At 34.0% G+C, this 18,815-nt stretch overlaps 3 protein-coding genes across 5 annotated transcripts in view; 2 read left to right on the forward strand and 1 right to left on the reverse strand.

Annotated features, from left to right (window-relative positions):
* LOC111485118 (dolichyl-diphosphooligosaccharide--protein glycosyltransferase subunit STT3A-like) overlaps window positions 1-5,788 on the forward strand; it is an 11,686-nt gene extending 5,898 nt beyond the window's left edge. For both annotated transcript variants that reach the window (XM_023131842.1, XM_023131843.1), the window contains 7 exons: window positions 919-1,062; window positions 1,200-1,386; window positions 4,385-4,482; window positions 4,654-4,733; window positions 4,852-4,939; window positions 5,315-5,404; window positions 5,496-5,788. In XM_023131842.1, coding sequence (XP_022987610.1) covers window positions 919-1,062; window positions 1,200-1,386; window positions 4,385-4,482; window positions 4,654-4,733; window positions 4,852-4,939; window positions 5,315-5,404; window positions 5,496-5,558 — 750 coding nt within the window. In that variant the 3' untranslated portion in view covers window positions 5,559-5,788. The remainder of the gene's footprint in view (window positions 1-918; window positions 1,063-1,199; window positions 1,387-4,384; window positions 4,483-4,653; window positions 4,734-4,851; window positions 4,940-5,314; window positions 5,405-5,495) is intronic.
* Window positions 5,789-6,776: 988 nt separating this feature from the next.
* On the forward strand, window positions 6,777-9,293 carry LOC111485131 (pentatricopeptide repeat-containing protein At4g02750-like). Of its 2 annotated transcripts, XM_023131865.1 has the most exons (2): window positions 6,777-8,507; window positions 8,587-8,728. In XM_023131865.1, the coding sequence occupies exons 1-2, from the start codon at window positions 6,968-6,970 to the stop codon at window positions 8,598-8,600; spliced, it is 1,554 nt and encodes a 517-aa protein (XP_022987633.1). In that variant the 5' UTR covers window positions 6,777-6,967; the 3' UTR covers window positions 8,601-8,728. The 2 variants fall into 2 exon arrangements, with proteins under 2 accessions (XP_022987633.1, XP_022987632.1); XM_023131864.1 differs by having other exon boundaries at window positions 6,777-9,293.
* Window positions 9,294-15,902: 6,609 nt separating this feature from the next.
* Window positions 15,903-17,033, reverse strand: LOC111485266 (dehydration-responsive element-binding protein 3-like). The gene has a single exon (XM_023132078.1). The coding sequence runs from the start codon at window positions 16,847-16,849 to the stop codon at window positions 16,097-16,099; it is 753 nt and encodes a 250-aa protein (XP_022987846.1). The 5' UTR covers window positions 16,850-17,033; the 3' UTR covers window positions 15,903-16,096.
* Window positions 17,034-18,815: the final 1,782 nt, after the last annotated feature.

The raw sequence follows: 18,815 nt of genomic DNA on the forward strand, positions 1-18,815 counted from the left end.
AAAAAAAAAAAAAAAAAAAGAAAAAAAGAAAAAAAGAAAAAAAGATAGCAGTGCTGATTGGTGCTGCTCATTAAGTCTTAATTATGTTCAGTTGTTCAATTATATTGATAGCTTTCTTTAATGGCTTAATTGAGTTAATTCTATCTCCAAGAATTGTATAAGAATTAACGGGACTTGAAAGGTAGATGACAAACTTGAAATAAAGAAAGGATTAAACGATATAGGCTCTTCATAGGTGAAAAATTAAATGTGAAATGGAAATAGTGGTTGGCTGTGACTGAAAAGAAAATCGATTGTTGCTGGGAAGGAAAACTCTTGAACTTCCTGTGCTTCTGGTCGCTTCTAACTTGATTTCATCTTAATTGAGGGAACTTATTGCTACTTGTAACAAAATCATCTGGTTTAAACTATAGTAATAACTCTTCGGGGAAATTACAAATATTACAAGTTTTTCATTGTCAAATATTTTAGGGTCAAAAAGTTGTCTTGTGAGATTAGTTGATGTGCATGTGGTGTGGTTTACCATCCACAAATGTAAAAATAACCTATCCTTTCTTCCTTTTCTTGATTTATTCTTGCGTTCTTTGAGTTAAACACACGGTGGTAGTCTAGATACTTGTGTGGTAAAAGTGGATAGTGGCAGATTTAATTACATTTAGTAAAGCACTATAAATTAATAAAATAATAGTAATAATAATATCAAAGTTGAATGTGAGCAAATATGTGATGTTTTCAAATTTATGGCTTTACACTTTACTTACAAATATGTGCAAAGGAGCAACTATGTTAGTCCAAGCTTGCTCTTTTATAGCACATAAAACAGGAAACTATTTTTCTTGCTTCTTCCCCTCCTTGTTCTCCTTTTCTCCTACAATATTTATTTACAGACTTGGTTTTCTTGTTTATGGGCTGTTGTAGGTTCATTGTGTTTGGGCAGCTGCAGAAGCTTACTCAGCCCCTTCTATTGTTTTAACTTCTCGAACCCGTGACGGTCTCCATGTTTTTGATGACTTTAGAGAAGCTTATGCGTGGTTAAGCCACAACACTGAGGTTAATGATAAAGTAAGTTTCTGCTTGTTCTTATGTTCCTACATTGAAATTTTTAGTGTTCCCAAGAGCCTACTAAGTTTGTGGATAAACTATCATAGGTAATAATTTTTCTGTGGTCTTGTTACTTCTTGTTCAAACATGTTCCTCAGGTTGCGTCATGGTGGGACTATGGTTATCAAACTACTGCTATGGCTAATCGCACTGTCATTGTTGACAATAATACCTGGAACAATACCCATATTGCAACTGTTGGTACTGCTATGTCTTCTCCTGAAAAGGCAGCCTGGGAAATTTTCAATTCCCTGGATGTAAAATATGTGCTTATTGTCTTTGGAGGTTAGCTTGTACCCTATGAATGACTATACTTTACCTTGTTTCTTGGAGTTATAGGAATTTTGTTTAGTCAATTCAGTGAAGTTTTTCATTTGGATGTAATTAACTACATCTTCAAGTTTTTTTTTTTTTTATAGTTAAAGTTGAATGCCTATGAGTTTGTTAAAAATACAAGCCAAAAGATTAATGTACTTAAATTTACATTAATAGCATGATAAACTAAGAAGTCTTTAAGCCCTATTTTAAGAAACTGTGTTGTTCCAAGAATTGAAATGAAAATGGTGGATTGGAGATTAATTAAATCATTATGAGGTTTTTCGGGACAGTTGGACTGAAGTGGAATTAGGCAGATCCTGGGTATCCTAATTCTATGGGATGAAAACGATTAAACTAGTTGAAGAGTTGAAAGGAGGCATTTGTTTATACTATAAAATGGTTCTAGCTGATAAGGAGCTGTGTGATTACTAATATTGATGGGCCTACGGAATGTTGGGGAGTCATTTCTAGTGGTTGGAACTAGAAAGCCTATTAGGATACTGTCTAGGAGTTATACTGGAGGAAACTTTATTGTCACTTGGTGGTCTCATGAAAAATTATGTAGAGGAAGGTTACCTCTTTTTCATCCTTATATCCTTGGTACACTTTTGTCCAACTGAAGAAGTTTGTTGTAATTCACTTGAATTGGGACATCTTCTCTCTCTCCATTTCACTCACAGTCCTCACTCGATTCTCCTCTCTCATCCCACTCTTAGTTTGAAAAAAGAGACTTTAAAATTAGTTTCTCTCTCTCTTTAACTTTTTGCTATTTTTTAAGTCCAAGTTTCTTACCATGGGACAACTAAACTTCATTTCTTCCATGAAGGTTTATAATTGTGTATATATATGCGTGCCTATATTTTTATGTAGTTTCTTTTGTACATAGTATGCCTCTCTAAAATGTGTCTTCTTTTCCCCTTGCGCTTTAGTACGCCTTGCGCTTTCAAAAACACTACTAGATAGAGGAAAATACTGAGGGTTGGGATGGCTTCAAAATTAATGAAGAGGGAGTTAGCCTGGTGGCTGGTTGAAGAAAAGATGTTGAAAAGGAAATCATTCATATTTTCACCAAGTTATATAAGAAAGAGGATTCCCAAAGAATTTAATTGCAGCCTTTATTAATGGTTGATTGAATATGGTAGCCGGGGGTTATTGCTGTTACTGTAAGCTTGGTAGGGGATATGTCTCTTGGCCCGGATGGTTTCATGTTAATGTTCCTGAAATTTTTTGGTACATTTTCAGACATGGTTTATGGATTTGTTCCAAACTGCAGGATGTAGAAAAATTCGATGATACAAAAAAAGAAGGCAATTATAATTAAGGATTTTTTCTATTAGTTTGGTGACCTTGGTGTATCACCTTCTGCTAAACTAAAGCTCTAGCTGGGAGATTAAAATAGGTATTCCTTTGACAAAATCTCCAAGACGGGAGGAAAATCTTTAAATTTAACCTTGGAAAAGCTGTGATAAAAGGAAAATCTAGCTAGTCCTGTGTCTATCCATCGAGAAGAAAATAGCTAGCCCTGTGGAAAAGAAAGAAGAAAGCTCGTAGGGAGATTAGATAGGGTGACTTCCCATTCCCATTTTATGTCTACTAGTTGGGATGTTCTATGTATTGGCTGACTACGGTAATGTTTGGACATTCACGCATTTGGGACCGCCTCATGTTGCACATTAGAAGCTCTTCCCTATTTGCATTTAGGTGTGCCTTGCATGATAATCCTAGAAAACTTGACTTTTAGAACCGTATTTTGGAGAAAATTTTGACAAAATTGGTGAGGAGGAAATTCTGTTCATTAAGGGAGCGTGGTTGACTCTTCCTAGTTCTGTTCTTTCCCGTCTTCCAACGTACCCTGTCCTTGATCCTTTTATCAAGGAAGGCAACGCTAGGTTTAGAGAAAAATGAGTTAATCTTTTTGGTAATAGTGAAGGGAAATTGAAACATTTGATTGACTGGTATACAGCCTCCAAGATTTTGGTATGCGGAGGTTCAGGAGCCGGGAATCAGAAATCAGAGTATAAAGAATGAGGCATTTATGACAAAATGATTGTGGATATTTTCAAAAGAAACAAGCGAGTTGTGGCATAAGACTTAGTAATATTCATGAAGCATGAACACCGATGGACTACAAAATATAAAAAATTATGGTCTGCCACAAATGTACACTACTTAATATTAAGGAAACGTAGTACCAGGAGTCCTTGAATCACTAGCCCTTTTGGATCTTGTGGCTTATCCTCCATCATGGCCCATTGTATGAGTTTTCGTTGTAATTCCTACGGCTAGGTCTTATTTTTTTAATTTCATATTATCAATGAAATTCTCTATGGATGTTTCCCTTTCAAAAAAGAAAAAAGGTCAGAAAACCTCTTTCTGGAATGACACTTGGGTTGGAAATTTGCCTCTTTCCATTATATTTCCTCGGTTATATTTTTTTCAGCGCAAGAAAACCTCTTATTTTCATTTTTTTTTTTTAAAAAGGATGTATATATTTTTGCAAAGAATCTCTTATTTTCGTGCCTGGGAAGAAAAAACTCACTCTTGGAAAACTGTCGCAATGAGAAATTAATGCTATGAGAAACTGGAAGATGTAAGGTTCTAGTAGAGGCGATTGATGACTTTGCTCTTGGTAGTGGAGAAAGTATTTCTTTGAAAGTTGGTTCCTTCAGGTATTTCCTTGTTCAAGTCCCTTATTCTATGAACTAACAACCACCTTGTTGAAAGTGAATGTCTTGATGTGGATTCCTCATTTGGGAGGAATTAATGCTGCAAACTAATTTAAAAGAAAAAGTCCCCATATTGCACTAAGCCCATACTATTGGATTGCAGACCGCTCAATTCTTGTTTTGAAAAAGTTTATGCGTAAATTTATCATTCTTGAAATTGATCATAGAAAAATATACACTTTGCTGAATCATCTTAACAACTGAATATATTTGTTCTGATTTCTTTGCTGTCTCTGCAGGTTTTGTTGGGTACCCAAGTGATGATATCAATAAGTTCTTGTGGATGGTTCGTATAGGAGGTGGTGTATTCCCTCATATCAAAGAACCGGATTACTTAGTAAGTGTTCTTCTTCTTCTTCTTTTTTTTTTAAGGCACTTATAAGTCCATATTTCTCTATTGTATGTTCACACACTGAAACTTGGTGCTTTTTGACTTGTTTAAAGTCTAGTTTGTAAACAAAATTCTCTAACCTCTAATTTGTCTTCTCCCTTTTCTTTCTTTGTAAAGAGAGATGGTCAGTATCGCATTGATTCTCAGGCCACTCCAACAATGCTAAATAGTCTCATGTACAAACTCTCGTACTACAGGTTTGTAATTATTTAGTGCAGCTCATGATTTGTTAAATAGGCATTGTTTCTTTCTTGGTTTTTATAGTTCTTTTTTCACCGTTATAATTCTTATTCTTTTCTGTTCTTTTGGCTGCAGGTTCGTGGAGACAGATGGTAAAGGATATGACAGGGTGAGGCAGACAGAAATTGGGAAGAAATATTTTAAGCTTTCGCATTTTGAAGAGGTAAACAATAAAATCTTCCATAGTGGAAAGAACAATTTTTTTCGTGATATAAAATTTGATTCAAGAAATTCCTTCCCCCGGGGGTAGGAGGGAGGGGAGGGGGTTATAAGATGGAGGAGACTTGTACCAAGAGCTAAGTAACGAAAATTAAACTATTAGAAAAATGGAACTATCCATGTGCTTCACTTTGTTGCAGTTCCACTTAATCCAAGTTGTCAGATCCAATTTTATCATATTTTTGCAATAGTCTTAATGAAGTCATTGAGTTGTAACTTATTAAGTAGTTTTCAGTTTTTGTGACCAGCTGTACATATTTACAAGTTGCTATGCACTGTACTATCATGGGGTTGTTGATGTGAATATGGATCTTTTTAGGTATTCACCACTCACCATTGGATGGTAAGAATCTACAAATTGAAATCTCCAAAGAACAGAATAAGGGGAAAGACTAAAAAGTCGAAGACGGTATGTATACTTCAAGTGCTGTTCACTTGGTTGACCTGACACCAATTTTGCATCCTTTAATTATTGCTATTTGATGGTTATCGATTTGCAGAAATCCAGTTCAACTACCAGTTCGAAAACAACAGGAATAAAAAGGAGAAATCCGTGGCACTGAAAGATCAGCTTATGATGATGGGATAACTTTCAGAAAGGATGTTAGCTACATATATATTTGACAACCTTGGCAGGTACATGTTGAGGCATAGTATGATAATTTATAGCGGACGGCGAAATTTTGTAGTCTTATCATATATTTTTCCCTTTCCTAAATCCACGTTTTAACAGGATCTAATTTAAATTTTGACAGCCGACGGATCTTTTTACGCACTTTCTAGGGTCTTTATTCATCTTCGCTTTAATATTATTAGCTCACAAAGAACCATCTTCTACTTTGATATGCCTAACCAGAACAACTGCTATGACTGATAGTTCGCTCTTTCTATTTTGGTTGAAAGCTCCCATTTTCTTTTCCATTTCCTTGATTGGTTTTCTGTCCAAAACGTAACGAAACGACGTGTTTGCAGCTATTGATGAATTCAAACAATATATTCTGAATATTTTGAGCATGAAATTTTTTTTGGCTATTGTTTCCTAGTCGACTTATCCGGTCCTCCCAACTGTTGTTGAAGTTAATTGTGAACGATCGTTTGAGTCCTTCCAATGCAGCATGGTTGACTTTCAGTAAATTAAATATTCCTATGAATGTTGAGTTATTCACATTCTTTTAGTAGGAGCTTTATTCGTCAAGTAGTCCCTTTGGCCTGACCTCGGGGATTGCCAAATGCTAATAGGATGCCTCACATATGGGTAGCAATAGATAGGGCTTTCCTTGAAGCAACCTCGAATATCATATCTTTTGTCTGACCTATGGTAGATCAATATGTTAGATAAAAAATTCAGAGTTTTTTCAACTTCAAACTTTCAAACTTCAATGTGTGTGGACTTGGATTCAAAAGGTTGGTATATTTATAGAGGATTCAAAAGGTTGGTATATTATACACGCTAAAATTCCGATTAAAAAAAATGAAATAAGAATATGATTGGTCGATTAAATAAAAATAACAAAATAACCAAACAAAAAGAAAAATGGACTACAATCTTTACCAGATAACAGAATCTTTTTTCCTAATAAATTTGAAATATAAACCAAGGGAAATGAAATTTGAGACACATCGATGATGGTATGATTTTTTATTATTTTTTTTTTTAAATTGAGCATTGATATGTCGATGGGTTATTTTGTGTCGTGTTTTTTTTTTTTTTAAAAAAAAAATATATATATATATATATTAATACTTTCTATTTCTTGAAAAGAAGTCAAAAGAACAAAATATTTGATACAGATCGACACATGATAGTATCACACGAGGACGTCGACTCAGAGTGAGTCTAAGAGGCTACCATGTCCAAATTCCGACCGGAAACGTGGCCTGGTTAACCGTTAACTGTTAACCAACGACCTCAGTTTTTTTTAAGAGACGCCTAGATTGTTCAATCTCAAATTCAAACTCGAGACGACTGAAAATGAAAGCAAAATCCAAGCTGCGGCAAGCAGTAGCCTTGCTTTGCTCTCGAAGCACCGCAACCTCTGAGGCCTACACTCAATTGGTCCTCGAATGTGTCCGTGCAAATGAAATCGACCAAGCTAAGAGACTGCAGTCCCACATGGAACACCATCTTTTCCAACCCCCTGATCCCTTTCTCCACAATCAGCTACTTCATTTGTATGCAAAATTCGGCAAGCTTCGAGATGCCCAGAACCTGTTTGATAAAATGCTTGAAAGGGATGTTTTCTCCTGGAATGCTCTGCTCTCTGCGTATGCTAAATCAGGGTCCATCCAGGATTTGCGGGCGACCTTTGATCGAATGCCTTACCGCGATTCAGTTTCATACAATACGATCATAGCAGGTTTGTCTGGAAATAGTTTTCCAAAAGAGTCGCTTGAGCTTTTCAGAAGAATGCAGAGGGAGGGTCTTGAACCTACGGAGTATACAAATGTAAGCGCTTTGAATGCATCTGCACAATTGTTGGATTTGAGGCGTGGGAAACAGATTCATGGGAGTGTTATTGTGCATAACTACTTAGGGAATGTGTTCATTTGCAATGCTTTAACAGATATGTACGCCAAATGTGGTGAGATTGAACATGCAAGGTGGTTGTTTGATCGTCTCACTAACAAGAATTTGGTTTCTTGGAACTTGATGATATCTGGATATGTAAAGAATGGACAGCCTGAGAAGTGCATTGGTTTGTTACATGAAATGCGCTTGTCTGGTCATATGCCCGATCAAGTTACCTTGTCAACTGTGATCGCAGCTTACTGTCAATGTGGGCGTGCAGATGAAGCAAGAAGGGTATTTAATGAGTTTAAAGACAAAGATATTGTTTGCTGGACAGCCATGTTGGTGGGTTATGCAAAAAGCGGCAGAGAAGAGGATGCACTGTTATTGTTTAACGAAATGCTATTAGAACACTTCGAACCCGACAGCTACACATTTTCCAGCGTTGTCAGTTCATGTGCCAAATTAGCATCTCTATATCATGGTCAGGCAATCCATGGAAAATCAATTCTTGCTGGGCTTGATAACAATTTACTCGTCTCAAGCGCATTAATCGACATGTATTCCAAATGTGGTTTAATCGATGATGCAAGGTCAGTCTTCGACGTGATGCCAACTAGGAATGTGATTACATGGAATGCTATGATTGTTGGCTATGCACAAAACGGACGTGATAAGGACATGCTTGAACTCTTTGAAAATATGTTGCAAGAGAAATTCAAACCTGATAATGTTACTTTTGTAGGCGTTTTATCTGCTTGTCTCCATTCTAATTTGATTGAACAAGGGCAGGTGTTCTTCGATTCTATAAGCAATCAACACGGACTGACGCCTAGTTTGGATCATTACGCATGTATGGTCAATCTCCTGGGACGTTCGGGTCGCATCGATCAAGCAGTTAATCTAATAAAAAGTATGCCCCATGAACCAGATTTCCTGATATGGTCCACACTTCTATCTGTTAGTGCGACAAAGGGTGATGTTGCAAGAGCAGAAATGGCAGGTAGGCATCTCTTTGAATTGGATTCTACCAATGCTGTCCCATATATTATGCTCTCAAATATGTATGCCTCTATGGGTAGATGGAAGGATGTAGCAGCAGTTAGGAGTGTGATGAAGAACAAGAATGTGAAGAAGTTTGCTGGGTACAGTTGGATTGAGATTGATAATGAGGTGCACAAATTCACATCCGAAGATCGAACACACCCAGAAACAGAACAAATCTATGAGGAATTGAAGATATTGATAAGGAAACTTGAAGAACAGGGATTTAGGCCTAATACAAATCTGGTTTTGCATGATGTTGGAGAGGAGGAGAAGTTGAAATCCATATGTTTCCACAGCGAGAAACTTGCGCTTGTCTTTGGTTTGATTAAGAAAGGTAATGGAGTTAGTCCAATAAGGATCATAAAGAACATTCGGATTTGCAGCGATTGCCATGAGTTCATGAAGTTTGCATCTATGAGTATTAGAAGGCAAATAATCTTGAGAGATTCAAATAGATTTCATCATTTTTCAAATGGGAAATGCTCCTGCAAGGATAACTGGTAAGGAATATGCCAGTATATTTATGGTTATCTTTCAATGCAGCTGAAACTTTGTTAAGATTTAGAGACTACATATTGCTTGAACCAAATCTAATAGCCCAAGTCTACCACTAGAAGATATTCTCCGTTTTGGCTTGTTATGTATCGCCGTTAGCCGCATGGTTTTAACATGCGTCTACTTGGGAGAGGTTTCCACGTCTTTATAAGGAATATTTCGTTTTCCTCTTCAATTGATATGGAATCTCACAATCCACCTCCTTGGGACCAGCGTTCTCGCTGACATACCGTCTAGTATTTTACTCTGATACCATTTGTCTATTTTAGCCCGTTACGTATCGCCGTTAGCTTTACGATTTTAAAACTCGACTGTTATGGAGAAGTTTCCATATTATTATAAGGAATGTTATGTTCCCCTCTCCAACTGAACGGTGATACGTAACAGACTAAAGCGGTACACAGTGTTAATTCGGCTGCTTTCCTTCTCCTGATGTTGTGTTTGTTTAAGATGGAGAACATGATGGGTATGAAAACAGTGTTAATTTGTTGGCCATTTCCATCTCTTCTGTGATTACTTGTTATGAGCCGTTGCTTCCTTCCTGACCCAACAATTTTGTTCCGTCCATCGAAATTGTGGCATAAAAAAATACGAAATTTGCGGAGGAAATTTAAGCCTCTTAATCAGGACAAGAATGTTGAGTTCGCTACACATGCACTCCTTAAACATGTTCACTTTTTAGTATTATATCTTATTTTAGTTTTTTTTTTCATTTTTTTTTATTTTTTTATTTCCGCTCATGGTTCGTAGGAGCTTGACTTTTGAGTATTATTTGTATAATTATATTTCGGCCTATTACTACTATAAAGATAGTTTGACCATTTATTATAAGGCAAATATACCTTACATTGTGGTTTAATATTTGCCCATTTATTAAACATAAATATATTGTATTAATTTATTTTTCTTTTATTATAGTTTGTCATATTTATAAATGATTATAAATATAGAATTTATCTAGTTTCAAACTAATTATATATCAATGTTTTTTTTTATTAAAAAAAAAAACTGTAGCTTTAGTGCAATTATTATGATTAGAAGATTTTTTTTATTAAAATTATCTAATTCGAACCTAGGTGATGGGCTTTGTAATATTTTTAATTTCAAGAGTTATATTTTTTTTTTATGCATTAATATTGGGCCTTTCTTTAGGATCATTCGGTATGGCTCGGTTAATTTAATTTAGAGAAGGATTATGGGTTTATAATAAAAAAAAATATATCTCTATTTGTGTGAGGCGGAAGCCCAAAGTAAAGTCATAAAAATTTATGCTCAAAGGACAATATCATATAGAATTTTATAACTTCTTATAATATTGTACCGTTACTCCGAACAACTCTGGATTAAGTTTGTCTAAAAATTCCAAAATATAGGGTGTTTCTTCAACTTTTAATTTTGTATTTTGTGTCTAATAAACATTTAACTTATTCAATACATTAAAATTTCACGAACCTATTAAATACAAAATAGAAAGATTATAGTTTTATTGGATATATTTGTATCTAAAAAATGAATTAATTTTAAAAAAATTGAATAGGTCACTAAATTTAAAGTTTAAATATTTTTTAAAAAATATTATGAGCCATATCTTTTTAATTTATCCCAACTTTTAAAGAACATGAACTCAATTTGAATTCCTTTTTATCATTCTAACCGCACATAATTGCATAAAAGTTGCGAAACAATCCATTGAAGCTCAAGCATAAAATCATGTCCCAAACATTAGTTCTATTCTTCAATTATATCTCAATTTTTTTAATTAAAAAAACGAATTAAAACTTTTTTTAAAAAAAATTAAAGATAAATGAAGAACGCGACAAGGACAAAAATAATATTATAAAGAAAAATAGATCAATTTCTGTCCATTAATGAAATACACACAAAAAAAAAAAAAAAAAAAAAAAGAAGGAAATTTGGAAAGTCACGAAAAGTAGTGGGGAGTGGGGTGGTTTGCCGTCGGTCGGTCGGCAAGCTGAAAGCAGTGGAGAAAGTCCGCACGTGGGAAGACTTTTAATATATATAAGGGACCCACTTACGCATTTTCCTTCTTGCTTCATCTTCAACGCCGCACATACTTTGACGTCCCTACGCTGCCGGCTACCTTCCGACCACCGCGACCGCTCCACGGCCACCCCTACAGTGACCCTTCGCTACAAAGGCTTAGAGTCGAGATTTACTGCAATTTCAAAGTTTATTCAAAGAATGGTTGAGGTTAAAACTTAGAAAGCAAAAAGCCCTCATTTTTGAAAATTCAAAAAAAAAAATAAAAAAGAGTCGCCGGAAAGTGACCGTATCTTATTTTTTATAGCTTTCCGGATCTGAGTGCGACGGCTGAGCCCATGGGACCATACCACACGACCGGAAACTTTTCAGACACCTACTTCCACCCGACTCTCTCCCACTTCCATTTTCACTTCGTCGGCATCCAATTATTACTCACAATCCACATTTTTCCTATTTTTTTTATTATTATTATTATTTAAAATTTGACATCAAAATAACAATCATCACTCCTCCATTATTTTTAATAAATCATTCTAAAATTTAAGAGTTTTATCTATAATTTGATTTTAAATATATTTATTTTCATAAATCAAATAAATAATACTTCGACCAATTGTACTTTTTATTATTATCGTTAAATTGTCGACGGACAAGAAAAAAGTTGAGCATTGGAAACACGCAATATAAAGATATAAAGGAAGCTAACTAAACTTGTGAAAATCCAAAAGGTTAGCTTTTTTATTTTTCTAAAATAAAATAAGTAAACAAATGTAATTATTATTTTAAATCTATAAGTATTTATCAACTCTTTTATTTAATTGTCTTTTAATATACTTTTTATTAAAAAAAACTAGACCCGAGTGATAAAAAGATTTATTTGTAATTTAGTGTCCACTTGGCTAAATGGGGTTCTTCATAGTATTTAACATGCATGTATTAAATGTCATCGATAATTATTCAGCCCTTTTCAAAAAAGTCACAAAATAATAATTATTATTATTACTACACTTTCCTTCTTTATATTTTTTTAAAATAAAAAATTAACACTTGATTATACTTAATTTCAGTATGTTAATCATTTTGCATGTGTAATTTTGGTGGGTTACACTTAATTAACTTTTGTTCAACAAGTAAATGATTAGTTATAATTTTATTTATCTTTTCTTTGTCTTTTTATGGAAAGTCTTACTACAAATAAATGTTACAATATTATTTATGATTAGTTACAAGTAAATGTTTGAATTTTAATACTTCATTTTTTTAAATAAATAAATAAAATTAGGCCATTTAGGAAATTTCCTTCATCTTTTCGTTAAATAAATAAAAAAAAAAAAAACTAATTACGGAGAGAGGAAGAGAGTCAAAGATTGTCAAAGGCAAAGACTTCAGGATGCAATAAATAATTAAATAATAAAAATAATTATAAGTAATTAAATAATTAAAATCCAGAGGGCCGCAAATCTTGAAAGTATAAAACAAAAAGGAGAAGTGAGAATCCGGGTGGCATCTTTCTACTCTTGGGAAGCTGACCTTGTCTAGTTTTAACATCTTGGAAACCGGCAATACCCAGTTACCAGTCATCCCACCCCTCACCTGAAAGCCACGTGCACTCGCCTGACACTGCCGACATTTACTGTTTACCCCGTTCTGTTACTCTGTAAACCCCACCACCGCCACCTCCGCCGTCGGACCGCCGCTACTTAGTGGAATGAACAGCGATTGGCAACTGGAACCACCCCAGCACTGGTCCGGCGCAACCGCCGCGAAGGTTTCCCCGATGGGCACGTTTTTATGAGCATCTCAACCAACGATGCATGCCGTTGATTATTAATTCAACTTGTTCATTCAATGTGTTCACATAGCTTAGTTTCTGTTGACATTTTTTGTTTGATGAAATAAAGGCTTAGAGGAATTTAAATGTATGCCAATTTATTCACACACCGTACTACTGGAAAGCTGTTATTTGTCTCTCTCTCGCTGCATTCTAAATTGCACAACTTTATGGTCACCCAATTTTGAGTTTAATGTTGTATTTTTTAACTTTTAGTCTCGAACTCGAAGGTATCCGGAGTATTTTTTTTCATTCTACACTTGTTTGAAATTCAACCTTAAAGTCTTCGATTAAATTCCAAAAGTTCGAAAAATAAGAAAAAGACGGAAAAAGAATTACGTACTTATTGAGCTTGAACGTTACGGTGGTACGCTTGAACGTTACGATGATACAATGATGTGAAATCATGGCGTTTAAGAAGAAATTGGGAGAGAGCATTGGACATAGTCCATACATTTCATGCCAAATAAGTAGAATGTGATAAATGATTCAAATCATTTATTCCACTAATTCTCTCTCTTTTGGTTGTTGTTTCAAATCATTTTTGGGTTTCATAGTTAGGTTTAATTTGTGTTCCATTTCTTTTTCTTTATATATATTGGAATTTTACTGTTAGAATCAGTAGAGAAGGAAAGAGTTTGGTAATTAGTATTAATCAATTATTCATTTTACTTCATACAAAGAATTTGATCCTCTTCCATTCAATGTTTTGTTCACCAAAATCATCCTTCCTTTCTTTTTCTTCTGTTAAATAATTGTAACAATTATGATCGATTTGAGTATGGTCGATGAAAGGTTGAAGTGAACAACTCGAACACGTCAAATATTGAACCAAAACAAATTATTTAGATTATAAGCTTAAAATTAATGGAACCAAGAGTTTAAGAATAAAACTAGACAGCTTTAGGATAAAAATAATTTCCCCTTTATTATTTATTATATCATTTAGTGTCACTGTTAGCTCTAGTCTGACCTATGCTATTATATATACCATTATTTTTGGTTTTAGATTCCAAGTGGACCAATTAGATTACCCTAATTAATATTTATCCTCTCCACAAACTTCATGACCAATCTTTTCAAACATATTCTCTCTTCCTTATCACAATATATGTGTTAAAACATTATATTCAATGTATAATTAGGGTGGATTATGGGATGAAACTAGGTTAAATTCGTCTACCAGGATTAAATTTGTAATTTGTGGGTATTTTTTTCACTTTATTTTCGTTTTCAAACTTAATATTTCCAATGCAAAACACAGGTGTTTATATTAAAGGTATTTAAATCTGTAAGTAAAAGAAAATAATAAAGTAGCAAGGAAACAGATCAGAGATGGTTAATGAAGGAGCTGGGCTGCTGAGAAGCACGTGGCGTTGCTTTTGACGCAATCCAATTATATTGGATCACAAACAACCTTAATTACCTCTGTTTCTAACTTTAATTAAATAACTATGTTCTAAGTTCACTATAGTGGAAAACTTATAGCTGTAAACATCTCTAATGTGGCATGTCTTACAGACATGGGTAGAAGCAACCGCATGCATCTCACTTTCTCGTTCTTGCTCCGTGGATATCTTTAATGGAGCATGCCTTATTGGGTAGAAGCTTCCACATGCATTCAACTTTTTCGTCTCTGTCCCGTGGACATTTCTTGAGGGCATGTCTTGGTTGACGATGCCAATGGCGATGTGTATGAAATCTGAGAGTGTGTTCACCAAAGCCCAATGTTTCATACCCCATCTATATTAAATAATTGGTAAGCTAAAAGGCAAGAAACACATTATTTTTTTTTTTAGTTTTGAAAAAAATACAACGACCACAATCATTTAGTTTGATTTAAGTGAATTTAAATTCATTTTATAATTGAATCTATTTAGACCGAAGTTATAAAAAAAAAAAAATAATAATAATTTTCTGAATTATAAATATATAAATAAAGGGTATGAAATAAATATAACCCCACACAAACCCAACTTCCTGAATTGTCATTTAAAAATCAGTTTCAACCACCCACAAGGTTTGACCCAAACAAAACCCTAAAAATTGAAATGTATTTTAAGTAGGAATAAAAAAATACACTTTTTTTTTTTAATTAACCTCAAACTATATTCAATAAATAATTAAAATGGTGATTTTTATTTATTATTTATTTATTTATGAAACAATGTATAAGGAAATGGATTTGATTTATATATAATTAATGAAAAAGAACAATAGATTTTATTCCTAGAGGTGGTTGAGGTAGTTGGGCGCCTTGTTGTGTGGAGACTCCATAGGTTTTATGGCATTTAGATTGTGACGTCATAAATTGAATTAAATCTCCTCTTCTACTAATAAATATTATAATATTATTATTCCAATTCACCGCCCATCATTTTTAATTGATTAAATAAAACAAAAGATTTAGTACTTTTTGGGAAGTGTAGTCAAAATTAATAATAATAATAATAATATTGAGTGAGTGAATGAATGAGTTAATTGATATTTTTGAAGTTGGCGACATGTCGTTTTGCAGGAAATCCAACGCATTCCTAGGCGTCGCCCATGGGAAAGAATTAATTAATTAAGTTAAGAATGTAGTAAGCAAATTGGTCCCGTAATTAGGAGTGTGATTAGACTTAAGCTTCCATTAAACCCGAACATGGTGGGTCTGAGTCTGGGTGATTAGGAAATAATTTAGAATTTTTTTATTATACTAATTTAAGAAGAAATAGAAAAAGAAAAGGAGGGCTTCTTTTTTTTCTCTTGATTCTGATCAGATTTTGATGTGACATATGTCTCCTTACTGTTAGAAGAATTACAACGACCTTTGACAATTAAATTCCATTTCAGAAAGTGGAATATATTGTGTTAATAAGGAGGAAATAAATAAATAAATGAATAAATATTTGGAGGTATCAGCCGCATAATTAGAGGTGATGGCAATTTTATATGAACAGATTGAGGCGAGATTTATGATTGATTTAATTTATTATTCTTATTCAACAGATACTACTCACTAAAGAACACCCGAAGAACCACTGTATTTGGGTTCACAAAATCAATGGGGGAAAACTTAGAACACAGGGGATTTGAAATTTGATGGAAAATGTTTTGTTTTAGATTTGGAGAAGAGGAAGAAAAATCACACAAGCAATGGGGGAGGTGGGGGTTTAATATTGCCATAAGAAAGCTTCGAAGGTTGAAGATGGAGGAGTTATGGAGTCTGTTGAAATCTGGTCTCTGAAGAAGCCATGGCTCTGTTCTTCATCTGCATTGTTATTCACTCTTTGATACCATGGGTATGAATACAGCCAACCTTCCACTGAGTCGACGAATACGAATTCGTTTCCCAACTCGGCCGTTTCGTAACTCGTTCCTAAACTCGGGAGCTCCACTATTTCACTCAGTTCCTCCGGCGTCGATGGACATAAGGAGGAGGAGGAGGAGGAGGAGGAGGAGGAGGAGGAGGAGGAGGAAGATGATGAAGGTGGGGGAGTTGGGATTTCCATGGAGGCGGCTTTGGCGGCGGCGGCTTGAACGTCGCGAGGGGAGTTGGAAGCGGGGCGGGGGAATTGATCGGCGAGTTCAGGGAAGTTGAGAATGGCGGAGTTTCCTTTAATGGTGAGAGCGGCAACGTCGTGGGCACGTGCGGCCATTTCAGGAGTAGAGAAAGTGCCAAGCCAGATCCGACTCTTCTTTCGAGGCTCACGAATCTCGGACACCCATTTCCCCCATGCCCTCATTCGGACCCCACGGAAGAGTGGGTGTTTGCTGTTGCTGTTTTCTCTGGGCCGTTTGGCTCGTTTCCCTGACTGATCGCTCTCCCTCAATGGAACCGTGGATAAACTCCCCGACGAAGACGGCGACGGCGACGGCGAGGAGAAGCTACAAGTTGTAGAGTCATTCTCAATAAGCAGGGGCATTGTAAAATGAAGCAAAAAACAAAAGATTCGAAGAGGGAAGTGTTTAGAGAGAGGGAGAGGGAGAGACGTGGGGCATTAGAAGTTAAGTCACCCCTACACGAATGGGTATAAAGAGGTTTATATATAGAAGGAGCCATCAATGCCCTTTGTCTCTGTAGCATTTACGATGCAGGAAGATTGTAATAGGAACGGTTGTACACGAGTACTCCTCCTCATAAATTTTAATAATAATATTAATAATATTAATAATAATCTCTCTCTCTCTCAGTCTCCACCCACCACCCTCTTTCCCATCATTCGTAGCCTATCTTTCATTTGTCTCTTACAAATAAAGATCTTAAATATCTATAAAATAAATAAATAAATAAATAATAGGAAAATATGATAATACTTAGAGGAGAAAGACGGTGATGGAGCATTGAGTTAGGGAGGTGAACCCTCCCAGGCTGGATTAGTCGTGTGGGTCAATTTTAGGGTTTTTTTTTTTTTTTTTTTTTATTTTTTTTTATATATAAATAAAATAAAATAAAAAGAAATTTAATATAAAAATAACGTAAAAATATATGTCTAAACTGGTTGAATTGAAAATAAAGCGTAGTATTAGGCAACATTTCCTTTTGTGTTTTAACCGTCAATTATTGGGAGGTGTTATTTATGTACAAATTCAATGCATTTTCTATTTTTTTTTTTCTTTTTCAATTTATCTAAACATCTCTATATAAGTATTTACAAATTAGTTAAAAAAAACATCCTTTTCAAAATTTTGTAGATATATATATATATATATATACATACAAAAGCTTGTGAGTAGATATTATTTATAGTAGACGTCAAATGTAACTTTGGATAAATATTTAAAAAAAATAATAAAAAAACCATGAATTTTTAAAAGAAATAAATAAAAAAGAGGCATAATTAATGGTTGCAGTAGTTTTGGTCTCCCAAACCAAAGCATATTGTAAAATTTAATTATATTCTTTTTCTAGTAATCGAAGTTGCATGAAATATATTTATATATATTTGAAGTCAGCCTTAGAGCTTAGAGGCCATAACCATACCATATCTTGAAATTAATAAAATAAAAAATTAGTCAATTTGTGTGTTTATTTTATTTACTTACTTTCTTGAGTTGAGCAAATCTAGTACTACTAGAATCATGTGCATTTAATTCCCACTCCACTGCCCTACTTACAATTAAATTAAATTAAATTAAATTACTAATTTTTTACTATGCCTACCATATTAAGGGAAGCAAAATTAAAAATAAATAAATAATTAGATTGTGGAAATTTGATAATTAGATTTGACATATGATTAGCCAACTCAAACAAAGAGACATATAATTAATATATTAAATTAAAAAAAATGCTAAGTAAATAATTAGGATAATAAATTTTGAGCACTAAAGTCAACATAGGTGATGAGTGTATGATGAATTGAAGTGTGAAAGAATGGTCCTTTTTAATCCTTCACTAATCCATCAACGGCTTACTAAATGTAAGAGGTTCATCAAACTATATAACTTCTAAATTTATGTAAATTTCTCAATCATAGGTACGAATTATGAACGAAAATATTATAATTATTTAATAAAATTAATTTCCTATATTATTTGTTTTAATGTTTTATGAAATACCAACCGTGTGTCGGATGTTACCATACAATTAATATCGAAAAGACTTGAAATCAAATAATTTGAAAAATGAATTGATGAGGCATATAAACACATACTCATTAATTATATTTCATTAAGGGAACATAATTTTGAGGCCCAAATATATACATATATATATATATATATAAATAAATAAAATATTTATTTGATGAAAGTAAGAAATTAATGTGGATGGTGATTGAAGCTCCAATATTGAAATAGTACTATTAGCCCATTAGGTCATGGATCCAACCCTATGATCCATTTAATATGTGGAGCCATCTTTTTTTTTTTTTTTTTTTTTTTCCAGGT

The sequence above is a fragment of the Cucurbita maxima genome, unplaced genomic scaffold (genome assembly GCF_002738345.1).
Source record: "Cucurbita maxima cultivar Rimu unplaced genomic scaffold, Cmax_1.0 Cma_Scf00010, whole genome shotgun sequence".
NCBI classification, from domain to species: Eukaryota; Viridiplantae; Streptophyta; class Magnoliopsida; order Cucurbitales; family Cucurbitaceae; genus Cucurbita; species Cucurbita maxima.

What these genes read in the sequence shown, in the direction of transcription:
- LOC111485131 (XM_023131864.1), top strand. Translation starts at nt 6,968, where the DNA reads ATGAAAGCAAAATCCAAGCTGCGGCAAGCAGTAGCCTTGCTTTGCTCT.
- LOC111485266 (XM_023132078.1), bottom strand. Translation starts at nt 16,849, where the DNA reads ATGCCCCTGCTTATTGAGAATGACTCTACAACTTGTAGCTTCTCCTCG.